At 38.1% G+C, this 26,739-nt stretch overlaps 1 protein-coding gene across 1 annotated transcript in view; it reads right to left on the bottom strand.

Moving 5' to 3' along the window:
* Positions 1–7,594: 7,594 nt before the first annotated feature.
* The window catches only part of LOC310966072 (A-type voltage-gated potassium channel KCND3-like), a gene marked incomplete at both ends in the record, with an annotated part of 76,788 nt that continues 57,643 nt past the window's right edge, over positions 7,595–26,739 (bottom strand). Inside the window, 5 exons of the mRNA XM_083939871.1 lie at positions 7,595–7,832; positions 8,271–8,530; positions 10,249–10,341; positions 16,935–17,036; positions 25,811–25,973. Coding sequence (XP_083795997.1) covers positions 7,595–7,832; positions 8,271–8,530; positions 10,249–10,341; positions 16,935–17,036; positions 25,811–25,973 — 856 coding nt within the window. The remainder of the gene's footprint in view (positions 7,833–8,270; positions 8,531–10,248; positions 10,342–16,934; positions 17,037–25,810; positions 25,974–26,739) is intronic.

Raw genomic sequence — 26,739 nt, 5'->3', positions numbered from 1 at the left:
TGTATGTGTGTGTGTGTGTGTGTGTGTGTGTGTCAGCGGTTGCTGCTTGGCTTTTGTCAGCCTGCTGTGTGTGAGTGAGTGTGTGTATTGCTCAGCCCGTTTCTTTCCCCTCCGCTATTTTCCCATTCAAGAGGAGCGCTTACGTTGCCTATCCAATTTCCTCCAATGAGTGAGCCTCTCAGGACAGACTGAATCTAATTCAAACTATGATCCGACGAGCATCCGTCCTTTATTATAGAGGAGTAGTAGATTTGTCCGCTGCAGCTTGTAGACTAATCATTTCACAGAGATATGAAAAGAGAGACGCAAACATCTGGAAATACTTCAACCAAGGCTGAAATATTAGATAGTTGGGGCCTCTGGAAAATGCATAAAAAAGTAAATATCTCTCACTGACAGACTAGTAGAGTAGAATGGGTCCTGCAGCCGCTGTGGCAGCTTATTGGACTGAAGGAGGAAGTTTAAGGAGGATGTATCTAAAAGAAACCATGTGTGTCATGAAAGGATCCATAGGGACAGTTTCCTGGCCACCTTCACTGCATTCAGAGAGGAAACACCTGAGCCACAGGCTTTTGTTATGTGACCTAGACCTAATGCTTTTTTTTCAAGGGAAGGAAAAGTTGCATATACAAGGATCCCAATGTGGAAGTTGTTTTTCACTCCCTCCCTCAATATAGATTGGACATTTCTGAAGCACATATTTGAACATTCACTGCATCTCCTTCAATCTGAAGATGTCAAGGGAACTGAGGTCTGTTTTAGATCAGGTTGCTTAAAGGAAAATGATTTTAGGGCATTTAGGGAAAACTACTACTCTTTATATTTCGGACAATAAATTATAATGTGAGAACTCTTTGAAAAAACTAAAATTCTGTTATTGAATTGACAATTTCAAAAACTCTGTGCTCTAGAGCAGAAAATAGATGGGTGAGACTGGAACAGGCAGTCCAAGGGGTTCCTCCCTGTCTAGCCAAGAGTCAGGAAACTTGATGATCTCTGACCTGTTTTGTCATCTTGAAGTTTTCATATCAAACCTGATGTTGATGATGTATCCCAGATGGATGAACAGACGCTAAGAGAGAAATAAAGAGAAGAGAGTAGATCTAATTCCAAAAGCAATGAAAAGAGAATAATGAATAATAAATCATCTTAGCATAAGAAAACTTGATACAAGAAAAGGGAAGAGACTTTACTGACTTACATGCTACTGTGGCTCAGAGGTAGAGCAGGTCGTCTTCCATTCGAGAGATTGGCGGTTTGATCCCTGGTGCCTACGGTCCACATGTTTAAGTGTCCTTGGGAAAGACACTGAACCCCAAATTTCTCCCTGTGCTATGCATGGGTGTGTATATGTGGTGTGAATGGTTAGATTAAATTAGGTGGTATGAGTCCACTGCCATCAGTACTATCAGCACTATATAAGTTCGAGACCATTTACATGCACATTTATAGCAGTCATGGCATAATTTGATGGAAATTCAGAAAAGTCATACTATATATAGAATTTCTCTTAGAGTATAACATCACAAAGTCCAAATTAAATGTAAATGCATCTTATACATATTTATAGAATGAAATCAGCCCATTTGAGCTTGGAGATGCTGCACTTTTTATGTTTATCAGTCAGGAGTGAGATGGTGACACATGGGTCTAATTTTATGTTCACAGGGCTGCGTTCACAGGGCTGCTTTAACAATTTCATCCCAAATGTGACCTCCAACCTGCAGCTGCTTCTCCTGCATGTGTGCACTTCCTCCCAGCTGTCAGCGTGCATACATACTGGATAAGGAAGTGTCTCCTCAGATCACTCAGCACTAAAACACACAAGCAACACATGCAGTGCAGTAGCAGCAACTGTCTAACTATACATCTGCATACTTATTCATATACAGAACTGTGACTGTGAGTGTTATTACTTGTTTGGTTATCCTCTTTTTCAGTGTTCATGCCAAAAATGAATCAAACTACTAAGAAAACACTAAACATAATTGTCCCTGCAATGAAACCACTCCGTATGATGTTATGACTTGTGCTGCATGCTTATCATAGTTGTCACTCCAACACACTGCCAGTGTTTTGACTGTAAACAGAAACTGCTACAGATCCCTGCTGTCTGGGAAAAATTATAGAAGAGATTTAACCTTAATTATGAGATTTGGGAAACAATGGGTTTACTCATTTTGTCCATCAACAGAAGATGTATCCTCTACTTTGCTTTGTCAACACCCCCAATGATACTCTGGGATGGAAAACATAAAATGGGCTGTTCTTTGTCAAAACTAGTTATGCATGTGGGTCCTGTGCACCAAATTTGCAACATGTAAGATTGGATTTTTTAATTTGAGATGTTTCCGCCCACTGCTGGTGTTGTTATCGACTGTGGGATATTTTCATCAATCGTTCATAAACAAAAAAAAATCTCTTGATGGCTTATTTGATGACCCAATTTGCTGAAAAAGGCCCTGGGATAATTTTCCACCTGAAATACGCTTTCAGGACGAGTCAACCCTGTTTAAAGTTCATTATGCATCAGGTCTATTCTTGTCACTTCTCTGTGTTAAGAATAATTGAATAGATGATGATATGCTTTAATGTTTTTAGTTTTAAAAAGAAACAAGAGCAGGCACTGTGATGATGTAATGTCTTAATGCATTTATTGTCATTCCTAAACTGTTAAATATGTAATAAAACCACATCAGTCTCCTGAACTGTCAGGTAATATCTTTAAATTATCCTGTTACGTAAAACCAGCAACTGTTCTCACTTCACACAAGGAGACTGATAAAAGACATGATAATGAGGAGAATAAGACAAAGCTTTATTGCTTTATTACCCCATTCCTTTTGTATTCTATCTTCAGTCAGACATATTAGATTCATTATGAGGGGGCCATAGCTTAAGGAAGAGTAAGCTATTATTGAAGAGTTGATTAGTCGCACAGCAGAATGTTTATTGGCAACATTTTGGTGATTTTATTAATTGTTCAAATAATTTTTGAAGCAACAATAAAAATAATAATTTGGTTCAAACTCCTTGAAGGAGAGAATTTGATGTTTTTTTCTCCTCTACATTAAAAACGTAACATTTTCAGTATCATTTTGACTTTTCTTGACTGTTGTTCAGATAGAAGACACCCGAGGGCATGGTGCAGGCTCTGACAGGCTGCAATTGGCATTTTTCACATTTTAAAAAATATTTTATAGACCAATTAATTGAATCAATATATATAAAATAATGAATCAAAGAAATAATCGGCAGATTATTTGATAAAAAAAATATTGTTAGTTGTAGCTCTATTAAGTTTAACTTAAAAAGATGCAATGATGGGAGAAAGAGGGAGATAAATAAAACAAATACATATAATTGACCTGGGTCTTTTAAATATTGGAGGATGTATTAGGGACATCCTTTTTACAATAACTTTCTTTTACTGTATTACAATTATTTTCTCTTTAAAATTAGAGTTCACACTTATCTACAGCTGTTTAAACATGATGCATTATTCATAACTAATATAAAGAATAGAAAAGGATTGCATTACCAGTTGCCAGAAGCTTTACAATAACTACATCTTCTGTACTGTAACTGTCGTAAATGACACATGTGGCCCTACTGTACTGTGTTTTCGGAACAGCCAATCTTACTGATTATTGACCTTTGGTACCAGTTTATTTATTTTTTATTTTTTACAGCATACAGTTAATTTTTAAAAAGTCTTATAAGTGTTTTTCCTGCCAAAGACATTAGTACACTGCCATCTAAAGGTGAGGTCAGGATACATCATCACAAAAACAGTATTTGGTGTTTAAAGTAGCTTTTACGGGGCATCCTGGTGACCCATTATGTCTTATTTGAGGACATTTTTATGACATACTAAGGATGATTTTTTTGACATGCTTTACTATGACTTTTTATGAGTTATATTTACATGCTATCCTATTATATTTTATGTTTTTTCTGTACAAGTTATAGTGTGACTTTTTATGACATATAATAATAATAACAATAATGATACAATCAGTGCCAGTGTATAAAAACTGTACTCTCAGCAAAAGATGATTTGTGTGTGATGCTGCCATTTAGTGAGATATACAAGTGCAGATAGGTACATATGTGGACTATGCAAGATTTTAAAGGGTTTAACATTTTACTGACTGGTTCCTGATGTGGTACATAATGCTTCAAACAAGAAGCCTAAAAAATAATTTTAGGGATATGCATATGTAAAGCAAATATATAGTACGCATAGTTATTTTTTTGATTGAATGATCACTTTTATGTTAACTTTCATACATACTATTGTAATCCAAACGTCTCCAAAAGTTATAATTATTTTATACATTTTCTAAACTGGCCCACTGTAGCGGAGATGGAGAGTAATGGGGAACCTTAATTGTTTTTTTGTTAATTTAAAATAATTTTGTTTGACCTTGTGTTGCTCTTCAGAAGTGCACAAGAAATGGTTTCATACTATTCTAAAAGTACATTGAATCTTATGAGCATATTCAAAGCTGCTTTTCACCCAGCTGAATATCAATGTTTTGTTTATTTGTAGGGGACAGTAGACATTCATTGACATCAATGTAAATGTGTTCGCTCAGTACTAATCTGCACCCAAAGACCTGACACTAACGCTCAGCTCTGAACTGTGTTGCATTATAAAAAACTTGACTGAAACAGAAAATAACAGATTATAAATATATACATTTCCAGGTTGTGACAGGAGGGAGAAGAAAGATGGCACTCGGTTGTTGTGGCAGATTTTAATTCTTGCCCCACACTTCAAAGCCGTTATAACAAATAAACTGACAGAATACTGTAAACACAGCAAACAGACAGAAAAGCTCAGTTCAAGAGGATAAAAAGATAAGAAACAACACATACAGCAATGCCAAGACTTTTAAAAAAGTGACCCCACAATGTCTTTTTTAAGTCCATCATATAATGACAAAATGATCGTTATACAGAGTGAGAGCAGTGCTTTCTGTTGTTAAAGCATGGTGATGATCTATGATACTGCAAAAAGCGTAATGTGTGGATACTGTGTCAACCAAGATCCATGTTATGGACACTACGCAGATGCTCTGTATTTTCAGCATTAACAGTGAGAGGGAAAATTATCTAAAGGGTTTATAATTTTTTTAAATAGCAGTGTAAAGAGTACTACTACTTTCTTGTTCTTACAGAGGATGGACAAGTGACTCTTTTGGCACAAATAAGTTCAACTTGGTTTTAAAACGTGACAAAATGCAGGAATGCAACACATAAAGTATACCAATACAGCCAAAACAATGTCACTTTGTGCTTCAAGATTGAAAAACAGCAAAGAAAAATAAACACATTGTTTATTTGATAAAGATAACCATAGCACACTTTGCAAGTAGTCACAAACTATTCCAAACACCAGGCGTCTATTCACTTCAAATGAAAACAATGTGCATGAAGCAGATAGGAATATAAACAATATTAACGCAGGAGGAAGGCCATAAAACAGACAAAATCATTTCTAATTCAGTTTCAATCATTTTGTTTCAGTCAGAATGCATCATTGCTGCCATCTTGTGACCATCTTTGAGACTATCATGATTGAGCCGCTTATTAATTGCCTATTCTTGCTTCAAAGTTCTTAATTGACCTTGAAAATAGTTTGACAAAACGCAGCTTAAGGTCCTCTTAATGTCTTTTTCAGAGGCTTTCAGCCATTTCACATAGTCGCATCATTGGTGGTGGATTTTATCCATCTGTGACGGCTTAGCTCCAATCTGCTGATGAGAGACTTTTCATATTCCTATGAATTTAAATTTTACAAAACATATTTTCACCTCATGAACACACATCTATTCATTAACAGTTCACTCAAGACACAAAACGGTATAACTGAAGGCTTTGTTAATATTTATCTGCATATTTTATCCTGGTCCTCTGCATTTTAAAACTTAGTGTCAGTTTTAGTTTGAAAAAAGCTGGATTGAACAGGAATGGCCCCACTTCCTGTAATTTTTTAGGGTGGTTGTTTGATACGTCACAGTGGTGCTCACCCTTTTGGGAATTCAGTACCTAAAATGCCCACTCATGTTAAGGAGTACATACAGTACATCATTTTCTATTTTATTTTCCCTCTCAGCCTATTGGATTGGGCAAGCAGAGGCATCATTTAACTATTCCACAGGACAAAAATCACATTTACACAGGATCATATATAGTAAAAATACTGTATGAATTTCATTACTTAGAATAAGGCCGGAAATATCCTATATTTTTCATATTGTCAACAAATCCCATGGAAATAAACAATGAATCAATGCAATTAATAAATATTGACCAAAGCTTGAAAAAGCATATCCTATGTGCATAAAACACATCAGTGACATGTTCTTTCATTACAGTGAAAATGGGCACTTTAGCGGATTTCCCATGTACACTCGCTACACACACTGCTGTCACTTTAAGTCTAAATATGAATTCATCTGCAGCTAAAAAAATAGTTGCAAATCACTATTTAATCCTGTTGGAGGAAATTTTGCTTGAAACTGCAATGTACAGGTGTTTAATGAAAGGTGTTTAAGACTTTTTTTTTTTTAAAGATACTTTGTTGTCTCCCAAGAAATTTGCTTGTGTCTGAGTGCCACAGAGAGGGTAAGCATGCCGGAAGGTTTTGAGAGAGAATGACACACTGCTGTCAATTTTGTGAGATTTGTTGACAATACGAATAAAAAAAAAATTGAGAATAAAGCTGGCCCGATTCTGTAATTAAAATACACAACCTTCACTTGTAAGTAATTTTGTGGTCAGCTGGAGAGTTCAGGTGTAAGTCAGACTCACTCCCTGCAGTCAGTCTCCAGAAATTTAAACATGAAACATCTAAAAAGCACAGTTTGGTTTGAGTCTTTTGACATGATGATACAGTTTTGAACAAAAATAAAAAACACACCTCTTTTCAGTCTCGGACACATCAAACTCACATTTCAGCGATATGATATTAGCAGCATCTTAGGTACAGTGACTTTTCAAATGATGCTGTCAAGAAAACTAAAACTGTTAAGTTGTTTTTTCCCCTCAAAAATACTTAAGACAAACGACACATAACACAAACTAGACCAATCAAATTAAAGTAAACACAGCTAACACTTTTCTTCATCTTTCTTCAAACACATTTAAAGTCGTCAAAATATCTTTTTCACTATTTCACTGTGATTCATAAATTTACTGTGAATGTTGGGTTAGCCAAACAGCATCTGCTGATGTATGAATATGCTAATTGTACAATGTCTTTTAATCTCTTCCACAGAACTTGCTGTAAAACATCTGTACTGCTGTTAGAAACTATTAGAGATGCAAATCTGTATCTATAGTACATACACGACATGACGAGTGCGTGTACTCGGTTCACTATCTACAATCTTCTACCTCTGAACTGTCTCCACAGCATTGGTCTTCTCTAAAACTCCCCTGAAGTACAGCGCACTTCCTGTTGAGCCTGTGAGACGGGACACGGTGCGTCCGTAAAGGTAGTGGATCCTGCTTTGTCGCCTCCTCCTCCTTTTCCTCATTTCTTTCCTCCTGGTGAGCTGAGTTACATCTGTCAGCCAGAGAGTCACAGAGCAGAGACTCTGACAATGTTGGTGCCAGTTGAACTTGTTGTGGTCTGGATGCTCGGAGCTGCAGGATGACCGGGGGGTGGGGGCGGCCTTCTCTGCGGAGGCCCGCGGAGGCTGTCACCATCAGGGGTCAAAGCAGGGGGAGATGGGAGGCTGATGATTGCTGTGGTGATCCGGCCACCTTTGCAGTTGATCCTGCCACTTTCATTGGTTTTCAGGTTAAGATTCGAACGACTAGAGGCAAAGAAAAATAAAGAAAAAGACAGGCAATTTTCTAATATCTTCCCAGATTATGTGCAGAGTCTGTGAATGCAGCATTTCGAAAGCTCTAAAATGTATTTTGGTGTGTTGAAATAAGTCATAATGAATGTCGTAGTTTATTAAGTCAAAAATATTCCTTCATATTACTGTATATTATGTTGAAAATAAGTCATAATACAAAATCGTACGGTATGTTCAAAAAAGTCATGACATAGTATATTGAAAAGTCATAAAAAGTCATAAAAAGTCATAAAAAGTCATAGTATAATGTGTTGAAAAAGGTAAATGTAAGGGAACTAAACTATTTTTCCCTCATATAGTTTAGGAAGGAAGAGGAATTCAGTGAACAATCTGGATACCAAGCCTCCGTCTCCCCTTCGACGCTGCTGTGAGTTTCTGCTGTGCTTTTACCTGGGGGTGTGTGACGGTGGGTCACAACACTGTATGTGGATGGCACTGAGCTCCTGCAGGGGGCCCTGGTGTGTTGGGATGGGGTGACTGGAGGGCAGGCTGGCTTTGGGCAGAGGAGTGTTTCTCTTTACCCTGCGGCCACAGCAGCTACCCACAGTGCTCTCGTAGCTCGATATAGAGGGGCTGCGTGACGGGTAGATCTGGAGCCCTGTGTCTAAACAGTTCTGCGCGTACATCTGCTCGTCCACAAACTCATGAGCCTGGAGAGAAGAAACAGGATGGGGGTTTCAATACACAGGGAGGTATTGAGAGAGAGGAAAACAGAATGTGAAGTAAAGAAAAGACAGACTTGTGGGTGATTTGAGTGTGTATTTCTAATTTTATAAATAAATACACCAACGAAAGATAATGAATACAGATTATTATAATTAACTAATGAAAAACTACCATTCACAAACTCACTTAGTATATTTGCTGACTAGAGAGAAGATTCAGTCAGTTTTATACAAGTCTATGTTTTTTTGACACCTTTTGGAAATCAGCAGCTCTCAAAATCCTATATTTCAGAAGAAGACAGAGTCACAGAAAATACAAATCACTGTTCAGACTCAGAATTAACCTCTACTTACACAGAATGTATAGTGAACACTGTCAAACTGCTGTGGAAATGTTGTGAGGCATTTTTGCTAAGAATTTGTATCTTGCTGAGATTAGAGGAAAGGGAAAACATTACTATCATAGTGATAGACATCTCTGACAGCAGCAAAACTCTCAGGGGACTCTTTTATATTTCAGATGTGCTCTAGAGGATGCGGATGCTACAGCGCAAGTCAGTGTCAAGAACAAGGCACCTTTGGGGAGTACTGATGTAGTATACAACATTACTCAACCCACAAAACATTACCAAGGATCATTCAATGACATTGATGAGAGCAACATGCTTTGTGCAGTTGGTCAAAGGTTTAAATACACACCCACGCTATTTGTGTGGTGATTAACAATAGTATACAGGTGTGTAAAATAAGTCTGACAACCTCAGGCAATCAATAAGCTACAGATTCAAATGCCATAAAAAAAAAAAATACAAAATAACACATTTACTTAAGAACTGCATGTAAGTACAAATTCATATTTTACTTGTTTTTTTCTTTTCATGACACTTTATACTTCTACTCCACAACAATTCATAGGGAAATATTGTGCTTTTTACTCCGCTACAATTATTTGACAGCTTTAGTTACTTTACAAATTAAGATTTTTGTAATGTTCGAAAAATGACATGTATGGCTGAAATGATTAGTCGATTAATCTTTTCACAGAACATTAATTGGTAACTATTTTGATAATTGTGTCGTCCTGAGTAGTTTTTTAGTTATTACAATATTTTTCATTTCCTTCTAATAATTGTTAGGTGATTTTGGACTTTTGTTGGTTGCACAAAACAAAAAGTGTCACTTTAGGCTCTGGATAATTGTGACTGGTATTTAATGCATTTTTACAAACCAAACAATCGATTTATGGACAAAATAATCAGCAGATTATTTCTATAATGATAATAATAATAATAATAATAATAATAATAATAATAATAATAATAATAATAATAATAATGCATGAGTAAAAACAGTATATTGTAATATAGAATAGTATATCAGTGTTAGGGAGTTTTTTCTCTGCACTGAGTATTTTTAATACTTTAAGTACATTTTCCGGATTATACTGGCATACCTTTACCTAAATAACATTTTCAATTTTACCTGCAACAGGGTGTTTTACAGTGTATTATCATTACTTTTAATTTAAGTAAATGATCTGAATACTTCCTACAACACTGGCAGTTTTTTTTTGTCTGTGGTATACAACATTGTTATCATGATTCAATGCTTAATGGCAAATAACACACATTTTAAAAGATTAAATTATTATCATATTTTAAAAGTGTGGAATCAAAGATAGAGAAGTGTTTGAGTGTACCCACAGTGGTTTTCTCCAGACAGTGCAGTAGGTGGTGGTGTTGGCTCTCTAACTGAGAGATGGACTTAGCGAGCTTCTGTTCATCCTCTTCTGTATCCTTAGTAAGCCACACACACACACGCACGCACGCACACACGCACGCACGCACGCACGCATGCACACACACACACACACACACACACACACACACACACACACACAAAATTGATGAATGTTGACATGTTACTTTGTTGGTTTATCCTTGTCAACCATTAAAGCATCACACTCTGTGCACAAAATGACTCTTTCATATGAACTTTTCAGCGTAATGAAAAGTCAGACGTGACTCTTTCGTTCTGCTTCATGATGCTCATTTTTACCTGCACTATCTTCTTTAGTGCTTGTTGATTTCACTCTTGTTTCCATTATGAGCAGGTACCCAACAACTCCTGCTGTTTGCTTTGAAATAACTTAGGATCCAATTAGTAACACAGCGGACCACATTTCTACTTGGTGTGAATTGATCCCTCAGCCTTGGCAAGTGGTTTGTTGATAATTAATTGTCTCTATTGTGCATCTTTTGAGCCATTAATACAGTAATTGCCATTAGTTTTGTTTCTTGTGTAAGCAGGCTGCAAAAAAAACACCTCTTTAAGTTTATTGATCTCATAAAATTCTAAAACTGTGTTGCTGCCAGTTCTCTTACTTAATTATCAAAGTATGTACCACTGAACGTCATGTGATGCTGCAGGCAGCTGACCAGCTAATAATATATGATGCTTTGGAAAGAGGAAAAACAGAAGAGTTGAGAAAAACAGAAACTTATGGAACCATTTTTTTGGTATTTCTCCAAACGGGACTTGGTTTCAAAGCTCCAGCTCCAATATAGCTTAGTCTCAAAGCAATCACAATTGCCAAAAAACATGAAAACTGAAAACAAATTAATTCCCTCCCCACAGCGCACATTGTTACTCAAAGGATTTGGGTGGGTGGCGATCCAGCCCAAGGACTCTCATTCAGATTCCAGACACATGAACAATACAGCAGTGTGGGCAAGGGAAAACTGCGCCTTCTGATGTCTCAATGCGTGGATCTGCCCTGTTGCAGAGGCCCTGACAAATACTTTGTAGAGACTAAGACCTGTGTCAAGGTTTGTTTATGTAATGAAAGGAGCTGAGTTGATACAGTCCATCTGGAATGTGACCCTTTTAGTGTTATCCTCACTAAGGAAGTTTTTGTTAGTATTTTGTATTATATCTGCAATGAAGAGAGGAAACAAATCAGTTTACTCTAATATTGATGGAGAATAAATGGCTCTTTAATTTCTCCTTATGTTGTGAATAGTAGGAGGTTATATGGAAGAAATGTATTATGGTACATTTAATTTTTAAACGACTTAAATGAAGGAGATCTTACTTTGTGATTTCTTTGTAACAGATTATCTTTCCAATCCCCACTTAAACAGGATTTCCTATCACCCAGTAAGTTTGAACTTTCTAAAAGCACATTTTATGGGCAGATCTGTGAATGAATGTCTGCTTGTAATATATAGTATACAGTCCATTTCATTAGATAGATGTTATAAATGTGCAATCTAAAGTCCGATATTGGCTCATGTCCTGCTCAAAGATTTGCAGCACTACACACAATATAAACCAATTCAAGAGCTGTTATTTCTATAAGTGAACTTACAACAATCCATTATGTGTGGGTGATATGATGTTAGAGGCGAGATGATAAAAAAATGGGTATGCAGTGTCAGACATGTCATACTGTGGTACATCTCTGGGTGTATTTGGACCATAATAGACAGTATAAAATATGGACCTTGTGTCTGTGACGTCGCCCATAGGTTTCTGAAGAGCTAAAATAAAGTTAAAAGTTGGTGGCCCCAGCAGTCGCCCTGCTACTCCAAATATGGGCAGAGGTAGAGCGTGGATGGAGCTGAGGCGGGCCTAATATAGCCTACAGCCTCCTGTGACGGCACCCACCTGTCACTCAAGCTGCCAGCCCTAAATTATGCATATTTTCTGAAGCCTTAATATAATTTAAACAGGTAAGCTATATGAAAATTCACTAAATTGGTAAATTAGCTTTAGAGACCAAAACTGTTTTTTTTTTTTTTTTTTACATTTTTAACAAGGGGGTCCATGTGGATTGTCTTGCTTTTGGAGCCAGTCTCAAGTGGCCATTTGAGGAACAGCTGTTTTTGGCACTTCGGCATTTTCTTAATTTTTCAGCCCCAGATGTTGCCTCTTGATTTAGACTCTTGTGGAATTGTTGCAAATCATTGAGGAGAATTGCTTTATACTTAATTGGATTTTTATTAGATTTTCTGAATGTGATAAATAACTTTAATCTGTCGAACATTCAAGTTCATTTTTCAGAGTATGTAAGTGACTGTGTTAATCTCGTCTATATTTGTTTCCATTTTTGTGACAATTTATCTGTTGCCATTGTTACGTTATTGGCACCAGGAACATAACGTGACTGTGAATCCATTGCTGCTTCGCTTCCCTACAAAGATCTGATTGGTTTGGTTGTCCGTGGTCAACAACAGCAGACTTGTTTGAACCACAGGAAAAAAAATCTGGAGTGTGGGTGGTGATTAACTATGAGAGCATATCTGCACAAATCCTGTCTTAAGTGAAAAGTGAAAACTAAGTTGCCAGCACCCAAAGGGATATAGCTGTAAGGTATATCAATGTAAGGTTGTAATAAAACTTGAGAATTAACAATAAATCACCTTCTATGATAATGAGCCTGTGATCTGAGTAACAAATAAATGTCTGTCAGAAATTAAAAAAGCCCTCAGGGGAAGCTGAAAAACCAGCAGACCAGAACTTCTAATGTAACTATAGGCTTTGAGAGAACCAGTCATTTTGTTTATAAATCGCCACTCAGTCCCACCCCAGACCTACGCAGCGTTACTGACTGACTGACAGCAGTGACACCACTGTAATTTGATGTGGCAGGACTCTGGCAGCCTCATCACACACACACACACACACACACACACACACACACACACACACACACACACACACACACACACACACACACACACACACACACACACACACACACACACACACACACACACACACACACACACACACACACACACACAGAGGGATGTCGGTCGCTCTGCTCTCACAGACAGCATTTATATGATAATTCGAACCACTTCCAAACACCCATGAGCTTTCACACGGGACGCGAATAGACCAAAATGCATTTAAGTCACGATCTGCAAGGAGGGGAGTGTGTCACTAAAGGCAAGAGTGATGAACTGGATGGGAAGGATATCGGCAATTTGCCTTTGCATTAACAAAAACATTTTTCCATGGTGGTGACGAGTGAAAAAACTATGAAGACTATGAAAGTGGAGGAGAACATGGGGGTGGATGTTTACTTTATAAAGTTGAAAGTTGGTTGAAGTCTGCAGGCAGATATAAAGAAAAGGGTCGACCGGTGGCTGAGTGGGTAGAGCAGTCACCCCATGTAAAGAGTCTGAAGGTCCTTGAGGCCGCGGTTCGATTCCGACCTGCGGCCCTTTGCTGCATGTCTACCCCTCTCTCTCTCTCACCCCATATCCTGTCTGTCATACGTATATAATAAAAAGGCTTGAAAACTGCCAAAACATTATCTTAAAAAAAAGGAAGTTGTTTAAATGAATAGTTGTTAAAAATATTTGCTTTGTTGAGTTAGTGTGTTAAGTAAATGCTATATATGGACCTTTCTAGTCTTCTGACCACTCAAGGCACTTTTACACTACTTGTCACATTCACAGAGACATTCACACACTGGCAGAAGACACAATACAATGCTTTTTACATTTACTCTGGATTATTCCTGGTTTAAGCAGATTACCTCTCATCAATTTCTCGAATAACTTAATCGGAAATTATAATTCATAAACCACAAATAGCACTAAAACCAACATGGGGAAAAAATACTAAAAATCCTATTTTTGGGGGTTGGGATTAAGGAAACTATTGCGCCGGTCTCCAGAGCATCTACCAGGGGCCCGTTTCACAAAGCAGGTTTAGTGAAAACTCTGAGTCTGTTAACCCTGAAATGAGGGAAACTCTCAGTTTTCCGTTTCACAAAGGGAGGTAACTCAAACCAGAGAGAGAGGGGTAACTCTAGCCTGTTTCACAAAGAGAGGTAACTTAACCTCTCGGTTGGTTACCATGGTAACATGCTCTCTGAAACTAACCTGGTCGGGACCAGGTTTTTCTCAGCAAACCTTGAGTTTCTCTCTGTCTCCGCCCTCTTTCAGCCACACACGGCGTTTGATTTCCTCATTCATTCAGTCAGCACGCGAGTTTTTGCGCAGTATAGTTCCGTCTGTTTTTTCAGAAAATCATTGCAAAAATCAGACATTAGAAGTTATATTAGGTGGCGACTATTTCCCTACCATGGCATGTCCTTTTGATAATGATCCCGTGGATGAAGGTGACGCATTACTGCACAGAGAATAAAAAATTTGTCCGGTGATGATTATCAAACTATTGATTATAGATGTTCTTGCATTTCCAGCCAATTCTCTTTTTGAGCGGTACCGTTTCATATCACAGCAGATATTCTGTGTTGCGCTGTTTTTTTTTTTACAAAATGGAGTTTTTTTTGTACAACGTATAAAAATCATTCAGTAGGCCTATATTAGAAGTTATATTAGGTGGTGACTATTTACACTACCATGGCGTGTCATTTTGATAACGATCCCGTGGATGAAGGTGACGCATTACCGCAAAGAGAATTAAATATTCGTCGGGAGATGATTATCAGACCGCGCATAGACGTCCTTAATATACTGCAGCCATAATTACAAAATGAATGAAATGGATCTTTTAAGCAAGTTGAATGTATTTGACTTAGCGTTTTCTAAATATAATCCCAGCTTTTCTTGCAATTCATAGGTTCAAAAGTGTGTGCTTTTAATGTGGTTACCGGTATATAAACTACTCCTATATAGCCTTCTGATCCAGAATATCACCTATAATGCGAGGGGGTCTATTTCACGGCAGGGAAACACCGTTTCATGTCACAGTCCATCTCATCCCTCCTTACATTTCCAACATTAACAACCAGTAATGCTCTTATATCCCAGTAGATATTGTGTGTTGCGCTGCGTTTTTTTGCAAATGGGAGTTTTTTTTGCAACATATAAAACAGCCACTTACGGTAATATTTACTTTACCATGTAAAACATGCTCAAAATGAGGCGTCACCATGAGACAGTGCCGATGTTTTACCTGTTTGAACAATGTTTTTATGTTTCATCTTAAGCTGCTGCCAAGTGCGCTTCTCCCCCGTGGGACTGCACTTAAATGAAATAAACTAATAGGCTCCCACTCATGCAGTTCCCCCTGTGATATTACTGTGATTGCAACAGGACTACATTTAAACTTACGCACTGACCCGAGCAGCAATGTTCTCCCGCACCGTCTCCCTCTCTTTTGCCGCTGCAGCGGTGTAAACCTGCTCAAACTCACCGTATGAGCGCATTAATATTTCCAATTCCAGTTGTAGCGTAGCCCTTCGCTTCCCCGTTGCCATGGTGACTCGTCGAATCAGGGCTCCATTGATGCTGTCTTTTTTTACTTGTGGTGCACGCGCTTAACTCCAGGTCAAACTACTCTGAGTTGATCAACCTAACGCAAATCTGCTGTTCTGGAACCGAAAACTCAGAGTTTCCTATCTCAGAGTAGATCAACTCAGAGTTCAGGGTTAGACTCAGAGTTTTTTGAACCTGCTTTGTGAAACAGGCCCCAGTGCAACAGCGATGCTTGTATTGTTTTCACCTTATGAGTTGATGTGTGTGTGTGTGTGTGTGCGTGTCATCTTTCTGTCACTTTAAATAAATGCTAATATTGCTCTGTGTCTGCTGGATATGTAACTGTTTGCTAACTTCTTCACCAACTATATAAAAAGATATATGCCAGTGTTGTTTTCCCCGCAAAAATCAATTACTGCAGGTTTAAGGGATGGTGATGACAAAAGGCAAGAACATAACACTGCAGTTGCCTATAATCACACAGAGAAGGAACGACGGAAACATTTTGTACCTTTTCTAGGAACAGGAGTCTGGGGGGAATTTAGTGTCAGTTTTGAAGTTTTCTGCAGCCTCTTTTTTTTACCTACTTACCATTACCAAGAGCGATGCAAAAAGCAAGCAAAGTAAGAACAACCCTCTGTTTTCTGACTTTGCCAGTTTAACAGACTTTGATTTAATCAAGTTTAGGACTGAAAGAAAACTAAGAAAAGTACTTTGTTTGATTACAGTGATAACGCCTGAATGAGGGATTATTGGCATAACTGCTCTGCTATCACCCCTGCCCTGTTTAACAACCAGGATGTGATGACTCCAACTGCTGCTGCTCTTTTATAGCCTCTAAATGACTTCTAAATTATCCTTTGCTCAATAATAGCAGTGGTGTGTAGATGTTTGTGTGTGGGTGTGTGTTTACTTTGCACTGAAGATGTGAAGTTGCTGTTTCCAAAATACTGAGTTGCAGTGAACTGAAATAATGAGCAAACGTGTGTTTGACAGGGAACAATATGATTAATCTCGAGCCAAATTACAATCTGCTGATATTTCACATCATTATTAATGAACACATTTCAAATTGTTTCCCAGCAATCATCGCACCCACTTTGCTATTGGTGGTTCTCAGTGTTCAGAGGGTCAGAGGTTGTTCTCACCGTCAGCTCCAGCAGTTCGTTGAGCAGTCCATTGTGTTTGCAGTGTAGGAAGGCGTTGGCGCTGCCCGACTTTGATATTCTTATCCTGGCTAGTCTGGCTTTCTGGGTGTGGGAGGAAGAAGAGGTTACAGCATTAGACAGGGTGGGCGGGAGGTCACAAAAGATGAATAATGCAGTATTTAATGGTGAGAATCTGCCAACTCATCACCCAGGCACTATAGTAGTTTCACAGCTACTGCTGTACTGCTTTAACTCCCACAATTTTAGACTTTTTTTCATAAACACACACGACATGGTCAAAAGTACATGGACAATGGACACACAGGGCTTTGTGCAAAAGGTTCCACACCAAACTGGGATTTTTAAAAAACATATTTTTTTTTTTAGTGTTAGCATGGTCATGTTGAAAGAGAAAAGGGACTTTCCTAAACTGTTGCCAGAAATAATGGAAGCACACGGTTGTCTAAAATATCTATATTATAGGCGATTTGTAATTAAACAGCCTAGCCCAACCCATGACCTCTGTAGCGTTAATGAGGAGAGGGGTGTCCGCATACTTTTGTATATTTTGTACAGCACAGATCAAGGCGCAGATTATCTTAATGTATCTCACATAGATGTAATTAAATCTGATTTAATCTATTTTTGGGGACTTTTTTTCTTTTTAATGTTTCTTATTCTACCGGTACAGTGTTATTCTGTGTTTGTTTCTATCAACTTAGAAGTAAGACCACTTTGCCAAAAGAGTCCACAGTCCAAAACATTTCAGTTTGATCCTTTCAAAATCGCCATAAACCATCAGAAAAAGAAAACTATAACAAACAAGAATGCTAAAACTATGAAAAATATAACCACATGATGAAGCAAGGCCCAGTAGAGGACTCAATGAACCTGTCTGCTGAATATAATAGATATTATGTTTGATTTAAAAGCCAGTTTGCCAGCTCCCCTTTGTCAACAATGAGGTGTAGCAAAAAGATAAATGTGATAACTCCTCCAACAGATGAAGCTGATAACTAAACAGAATGAGGGAGACGGACAGGAAATGAGAGAGAAATAGTATTGGGAATTTCTTAAAATGAAGAGGATATTAGGACGACTCTCTGCCTCAAGTGCTTCTGGACACATAAGGTGAGAGATTTCTTTAACCTTGCCCTACTGTGCTCTCTCGCTCCCTGATAAATGCATTTCAGAAACAGGAGACAGACAGAGCAATATGTGCTTCCCAGACATAATCAAAAGTAATGGAGTTAGTTTGGATGCTTCATAAATATGTCCGTCAGACTGTAGATAGGAAGGAATGCTAGTGACTGAGATGTAATAATAATGATTGTGTAAGTACGTGCACAGTATGTGCAATGGAGAGGAAGAGGAGAAAAAAGAGACAAACATCGTGTGCTTCGTTCTGTGTAGCTGCAGCTAAAGTGTGGAGGAATTTGAAAGGGAAAGTGCTGTCGAGTGCTGCCTGCTTTTCTTATTGATCAAAAGCTCGACTTGACACAAGAAAAATATAAAAGAATAACTAACTCTGATTCTACTGATGTGGTGATTAGTATTTCTTCTTCTCTTGATCGTCCACTGAGCCCATATGGTTTTCTTAGGAATATTTACTCTGAGCTGAGGACATTCTGAATCTTTTTGGAGTCCAGATGTGTGTCTTAAGTCACAAGTTCAAGTCCACAAAGACCATCAAGCCTCAAGTCAAGATTTAAAGGATAAGGCTAGTGTTTGATTTATATGTTGGTTTTTTTTCAAAGCAACACTTATAGTTTCTCCCTTTCAGTACTTTATGGCTTATGTCCCAAGTTGATTCTTTCCACCTGAAGAGGGACACTTTCATTAAAGGGATATTCCAATGAGTTTGCATCACATTTCCATATACAGTAGCAGCAGAGTCCAAAATGTCTCTAATTTTAGTCCCTGGTACAGATTAACCTCCAAAGACACTAGCTGAAACCGCATGCACTCCATAATGCAACCAATGACATTTAAATAAGATCCTTTCTGCCTGGTAATTTTTCTCATCTTTTAAACAAAGGCGTCCTGTCATAAATTTGTAATCTCTTGTAGTTATTTTCTGAAACTTTAGAAAACTCCCCCCAGTGCAAAAAGGCAATTTGCAACTTTTTTCACTGGCTGAGTAGAATGAAAGTAAAACAAAGCTCTTCTCTTCCTTTTTCTTGTGCTTCTTCTCCATCAGCAGACTCTGTGTGTTCACTCATGTTAAACCAACCAGATTTTGCCACGGTCTCCCTAAACCTATCATACTGTCGCGGACAAACTTTAAATCTGTTCCACTCTCTGCTGCTTTCAGTTGTCATTTCAGTATGAAATGAAGCAGTCTTCCTGCACCTGTTCATCTCCAGTCTCGATCACATCAGTGCCCAGTCCTGCTCAACATCCCATCATCCAGATCTTCAGGAAGGAATATTCCTAAACTAATCATATCACTGCTACCTTAATATATTATGTGATGATGGGGTTGCAATTCTTTATTATGTTCTTCACTGTGCACCATGTAACTAATTAACTCTTCACTTAAAATAAGTCTCTCCTGATTCAACTTATCTTAATGTGTAAACCTTGTGGAGTCCCCCTTTTAAAACAGGATAAAAAAAGCTGAATAATATCTTGAAATGGCTGGGCAATGTAATTTTTTAGCAAACGTTATTCAAGCAGAAGTAAAGTGCATCCAGAACCAACACATTCTCTCTCCTGACTCGCCATTTATGGCCGCATGATCAGGACATCTTGGCATCACGTTTTTGTAACCCTTTGGTCAAAAAAGTATGTTTTTTACGTAACTTGCATTCATGATGTAAGTTAAACCTGGAGTTTTGTAGTGATGTAGTTTTTTGTAATTCAAGTGTTCTGAGAGAAAACTACACTTCTGCACTTCCTCTTGAACCTGTTTCAGGCTTTATAAAATCCAGCTGTGACAGGAGACTTTGCCAATCCCAGGTGATTTCAGAGAGAGAGTGAGGGAGAGAGAGCGTTGCTATTGGCTAAGGAAAGAGAGGGGAGAGGGAGAGATGCAAGAAAAGCTCTCACGCTTCTTCAGATTCTGGCGTTTTTTTCTTGCTTTTTACATACTGCAGCTTTTAATAGTTTAGTTATGTAACTTAACTTATGTACGGTGCCACGGACCAAGCTGCTGTATTTGATGAGTTGGAGTGAGAACAGGTTACGGTTAAGGAACATGTCACCAAGTGTAACTTAAAAAATAGTTTCTAGGCAACAATTGAGGGTGATGAGGAAGTACTTCATGGCTGAAGAACCTCATTGAGGTGACTTGGTCTAAAGTGAGTCTGTTCGGAGGCAGACCTAATGGGCCTCCTCATCACTGTCGAAAGCCCAGTGTGATGGGTTTTTGTGACTTTTGTTTTTTTTACAACTGTGGTCTTGGTTGACTGAGCAAATCAAGCCTTATGGGCTGCAGCATTACCACCCACAGTCCGACAGTCAGACAGCCATACTGCAACAGTCCAGGGAAAAAGGCATAAAATGTTCACTTCTAAGACAAGTGAGCCTCTAATCTACTCCATATACAGATGAAACCTTTAGCTTTTTCTTTCTTTCCCTTCTTTCCCTCATTTCCAACCTCTTCTCTCGCTTGCTCCTGTCGTCCTGCATTGTCCTCACATCTGCAGGCTTTTTTCTTTTTTAGTCGACAACCTGACATCTCTCCGTTCGGCTCCACTTGCCTTTGCTGTCCCATTAATGGTGTGACCTCACTCCATTTACTACCTCGACATTTAGCGACACTCTAATAGCGACTCTGCTGCAACGCTTTGTCTTCTTATTTGAGGGAAATTTCTTTTTGACTTTTCACATTAGTATTAGGGGTTGTTTCTCCTGCTAGTTACGCCATCTGTGGGTGGCTGAACATGAAAAGGAGTCCCTATACACTGAGGCACACACACACACACACACACACACACACACACACACACACACACACACACACACACACACACACACACACACACACACACACACACACACACACACACACACACACACACACACACACACACACACACACTATACAGTAGTTAGTAAGGAGCGACTATTATTAAATCCAATTTAGATTTTCTACTTTCTATTTTCTGACTGTGAAGCTACAAAGGGCACATGAGAAGACCTTTTTGTAAAGTCAAATCCCCAGATGACTACATAATTGTAATGGGATCCTGGAGCAGCCTGTTGTTAGAGAACAATGAAGACAAATGAGACCTAGAGACGAAGGGAAGGCCAGGAGAGATAGCATAATAGAAGGAGGGAGAATGGTTGAACAGGGTTAATATATATCTTTTCGATTTTTCTTACTTCTCTCTCTGTTCTCTATATATTAGAAGAAAATAAGTGCACATACAGTATGGTTTTCATAAGGTTTTTCCATGCATCAGTAAATAAAATTAGCTCACAGTTGCAAAGAAAACATGTTGGTGACTTCTTAACCTCTTATGTTTATGAACTGAAATATGATTTAACTTCTGCATGCTTTGCTCTAGGTTTCCAATGCACCAATAAAAGACTCTACTTTTCTGGGTTGACAAAACATTCTTACCGTGAAAGAAAAATACGAAACAGCAAAGAGAAGAAAGGTGCACCTTTCTGTAATATTAACTGCTTTTGTATTGCAAATGTGATATATATTTTTCTGCATGAAAATTTAACTTTGGGAAAAAGTCCTATATTATGTATCTTAACTTTGTGAATGCTAAAAAAATGATACACAACAATAGTAAGACTGGGGTTCAAGGTCTCATCTTCACAACAATTGATGTGTAGCTTTCAATTTTAGATGTGACTATCTTCACAATTTTTCTGAACACTTTCAGAATGTCTAAACATGAACTTTAAAAAAAACAACTATAAAAATAAACTTTGGATTTCAGAACTTAAAGTTGTAGTGCGTACGATTTTCATCTAGTTAATTGTCTTTAAGTTACTATCTATCAAAGAGTGAGATAAAACAAGGGTGATTGATCACATCACCCCCTAATGAAAGCGATGTATTTGCTGCTTTGCTGAGAAATATGAAATATGAAATATGTGGCGACCCACACTAAAATCAAATGCGGTGCACATTTAGTGCCGCTTCTTACGTTGTTCCCCTTCCGTCTTCGGACCTCCTATCAGTGTGGAGCATGTGAAGGCATCACACAACATTGCGCAGGTGAGAGCTGCCAATCTACTGACTCCGTACAGTCGACACTGTTCGGTTTCGAAAGGATGGTCCCTCTGGGACCTCATCACCCGGAGTCCCAGAATTCTTACGGATTACAACTTTAAAGCCGCTATCAATATTTTTTATTAACAGTGTGTGTAAAAGAGGTCACTCATTGTGATGGAGCCAGAGATAATTATCAGCAGACTCTTTATAACAGCTTTATAACTTCTGTCTTGATCTCTAGCATTGTTGCTTGCAGTTTTCTTGCATTGCAGAGATGCCTTAAAACTCACTGCCCAGGGTCAAACTGCACTGACAGAGTTTACTAATCTGTTTGAATTAATGCTACAGTCAGACCCACTCACTATTTACTTTACTGATTCAAGGGGCCTATAATGTTAGTCTAATGTATTAGATTTCAAACACATCAGGCTAGCTTAAAAATGTTGATGGTGCGTCAGTTTTTCCCATTTCTGGTCCATGACTGCAGCAAATAAGCTGCATTAAACAGTTTATTTCTGTATATTTTTCATTCAACAGCTCAATAATGCATTTTAGAACGAGTTCATCATTTAAAGTGGGTTATTTATCCCAGAGTTTCTCCTCACTAATTTAACAGGGTTGATAAACCCGAGGAGACTGACTCTAAAATAATTTCATTAGAATGAGTTTAAATTAAGTTTTAAGTTTTAAGGGAGTTTTATCGGTCCGTTGTGGTCCAAATCATGTTATGCAAGGAAAGTCCTCAGAATCCACATAAAACAATCATTTGCACTTCAAGTGCTAAATGATCAACACATTATGCTGTTAGAGTGTAGTTGCAGTTTTGACCAAGGTTGTTTGTTGCTGGTTTTAGTGCTCTATTCAACTCATTTTTAATCAATATTTTAATATAAAAACATCGGTGTTGATCAGCAATTAAATACTCTTTTTGGTGAATGCAATGATTTGTAGAAGTTGAGTCACACAAATCAAATTTCTGAAATCTTATTCAGACAGATTCAGAGGTATTATTTTTCCCTAAGGTAAACAAAAATATCTTTAAAAAACAAAACTAAACACAAAGCCATTTTAAAGTACCTTTTCTCTCTGTCTATCCTCCCAGCCCGTTCGGTCTTTCCTGCCGTCAGTAGCTGTTGCTAGGCAACAGTTCATTCATGCCTATATACACATATCAATATCAAAACACTATTCAATATTTAATAAAGAGCTTACTATAGTAAGCACAAGTTTTAGAAGCGTCATGGAACTATTTATAAAGAAAACCTTTAAGTTACAATTTCAGTTGTTTTTTTACGTGATTACCTAGGATTAAAACCCAACAATAAGTGCCATACTTCAAAAGTGGGAAACTTAATTGATAACGATTTAATGAGATTGTTTTAGTGTATCAATTCATGTCATGTGTATCAGTTGGAAACAATTAACATCATTAATGCTTTTTATGCTTTTTCTTGATGGCATCTAAACCTATATGATTAAGCCACCATAATAAAGGCTTTTTAATTATTTCCTTCCTTTGTGTCAATTTTCTTGTTTATCTGACGTGAACACCCTCCCCCCACCCCCACCCCAAAGCACACACACACTAATTCATTGCTTACTGGTCAAATGGAGCCAAATTGGACCAAAGAGTTGAAGAAAAGCTCTAACAACTTTGCTTGAACTGGAAAAAACCCTCTGCTAATTTAAGCAATATATTACAGTTTTTTTCAATTGCTAAAACACTAAACCCTGTTGTCTGAACCAATTTCTCTGTTGCTTGAACACACTGATTGAATCAATCACTCTTTTGGCAAAACCATGAGCACTTTTCACCTGTTTAGACACAACTTACCAACACATTTTCATTGTGATGCACCTGTGCTGCATAATGTTAAGCACAGATGGCAAAAGTCACTGATTTGTGAGGCACTACAATGGATAGAAATCTAAGAGAAAGAGTTTGTGTGAGAGGAGGTCGAGGAGGTCAAGGTGGTCAAGGTGGTCAGCGAAGACAAAGAACAGTAATATCTGATGAAATCAGAGCTACTGTGATTGACCATGTTCCTTTCCATGGCATGAGCATGAGGGAGGCCGCACAAAGTGTACAACCAAACATCGCTAGATTCACTGTGTCCACCATAATCCGAAGATTTAGAGAAGAGAAGAGGTCTTTTTTGACATTATAGTAAAGTATGTAAATGTTGAGAGCAAATTACTGTATGGCATATTATAGTATATACTGTACCACAGTATACTGTAAGTAAATATATGTTTCAGTACATCACTGTGCCAATGTACTGTAGTATTGTAATGGAGGGTTAGTCTAACTGTCTGTAGGCCTAGTATTCCATGTATATGTTTTGTAACTGCATCTTCTCTTTTTGTAGAATTGAAAGACTGCCACATAAGGGTGTGAGGACAGGTATGTTCTCCCCACACCAAGAGACCCTAATTGTTGATATGGTCCGTGAGGACAATGCCGAACTGTACACAAGTGGCAAATGCATACGGTTTCTGTTTGTTTTGAACAAATAATATGTGTACTGTAAATGCAAAAGATCTTTGTCTTTTGTACTAAAGTTGTGTAAAGTGCTAAATGCAAGTTTTTTTGTTTTGCAACATGCATTCAGCTTCATGTCCTGAGCATTGTGTTTTCTATTTTTCTATGCAGTGTTTAGTGGCTGCTCAGTAGTGTTTTTAATTTTGATTGACTTGGGGCATGATTTGACAACAAAGTTCAGTTTTGGGCACAGATTGAACTGTTCTGAGGTGAACGTTTGGTTTTACAAGAAGAGTCTGAGGTTTTGTGAATGTAGCTTGAAAATTGGGGTTTGTGTTCACAGTTTAGAGAAAAGGAGAGAAGCTTTCAAGAAATGTGTCTTAGCAATGGAGAAAAACTGTAATGAGAACATTCTTATATCACTATGGATTCAAACCAGACTTTCCTCGTCAATTAGCTGTCAGCAACTGCTTTCTAACTTAATAGTGTTCTTATCTAGCCCCGCACAAAGGTCAAGCCCAACGGGTGAGTGTGGTGAGTGGATAGCTATTATGTAGTACTTGGATTTCAAGTGTGTGTGTGTGTGAGAGAGAGAGAGAGAGAGAGAGAGAGAGAGAGAGAGAGAGAGAGAGAGAGAGAGAGAGAGAGAGAGAGAGAGAGAGAGAGAGAGAGAGAATGAGAGAGAGAGAGAGAGAGAGAGAGAGAGGGATAGAGAGAGAGAGAGAGAGAGAGAATGAGAGAAAGACTGTGTGAGTGCATATGTGAAATGATGTTCAACAATGTGTGTCTGAAGGACAAACACATTCCTTTGTGTAGGCTGAATGACAGCGATTTTCAGATGTACAATTCCTAATCAATTTTCAGAAAAAAGAAACATTACTCATCAAGGTCTTTTAACCCCTGCTATTATTTTAATTATATACTATATATAATCATTAATAAGACCCTCAAGAGGTTTTTCTCTTTTTTAACCGTTTGTATCCTGCTGCCCACTTTCACTCAATATATATTATCTCCCCACCCACCCACCTACCCATTCATTATCTTTATTGTAATAATGGTACTTTGGCCATCTGAAAATCAAGGGATTGCACTCCTCCTCAGGTAATACAGTATTTATGTGTGCAAGCTCCAACAAAATAACTTATTTAAAACACTTATATCCCTTGAATCTCCCTGTTGGAGAAGATGGGAAGTGAAGACACTGACTTTTACCTTCTGAGCGCGTCGTTTGTCTGCTCTCTGGTTCTGGTGGTAGATGCGACTGAAGTTGGAGACGATAACGGGGACAGGCAGAGCGATCACCAGAACGCCACTCAGGGAGCAGATGGAGCCAAAGATCTTCCCGGCGATTGTCTTTGGCACCATGTCTCCGTATCTGGAAATAAGACAGAAGAGAAGAGGCTTACATGGTGTTGACTTATGATGCACTGGGTATGTATCCATCCACCCGGTGTTATGCCCATTTTCCATTAGTGCATGACAATGAGCTTTGGAGAGGATATAGTTTTTGAATACATCTTGATATTGTGGTGCCGGCTTCTGCTACTGTAGACAAAGCATTCATTTATACTGCCTGCCATTAATCAGAAAGGTCTAAATTTAAGGAATTAAAAATCAAATGGCAGGTTTGGGTTAAGAGTAGCACACATGTCAAGTCCAGCCTGGCTTTTATATGTTTATATGTTATCCAGATATTCATATATTCATATAAACATATTAATGTTTCATGTTCAGCTGTCTTGGAGTCTTGTTCAGTTACTGCTGATGAAAACCGACCATTTCCTGATTTTGCGGCTTCATCATAAACCCTTTTAAATAACTAAACAACAGGGGAATATTATTGTTGTGTGAAATGTAAAGGAAATTAAATGTGTTGATCCACTATCTTCCAGCTGCTCCTTTGACCACACCGGCTTCTTAGCAAGTTGTGACTTAAGAAAAGGAAAGTTTGTATGAATATCCTACATTTTTGTGAATTTGGGTGCATTTATGAAACTAAAAATATAAGGTTGTTGTCTATCAGGGGTCCCAGGGGACCTCTATGCCGCTGATGTTGTCTTTTGTGAGGGAAGAGCAGCGCACAGAGCTTCAGAGATGAGGCACAGAAAAAATCAGATCACCCACAGTATAATAACATCCAA

This window comes from Echiichthys vipera (assembly GCF_963691815.1).
Source record: "Echiichthys vipera genome assembly, chromosome: X".
NCBI lineage: Eukaryota > Metazoa > Chordata > Actinopteri > Perciformes > Trachinidae > Echiichthys > Echiichthys vipera.
This window is presented reverse-complemented; position numbering and strand designations above follow the sequence as displayed.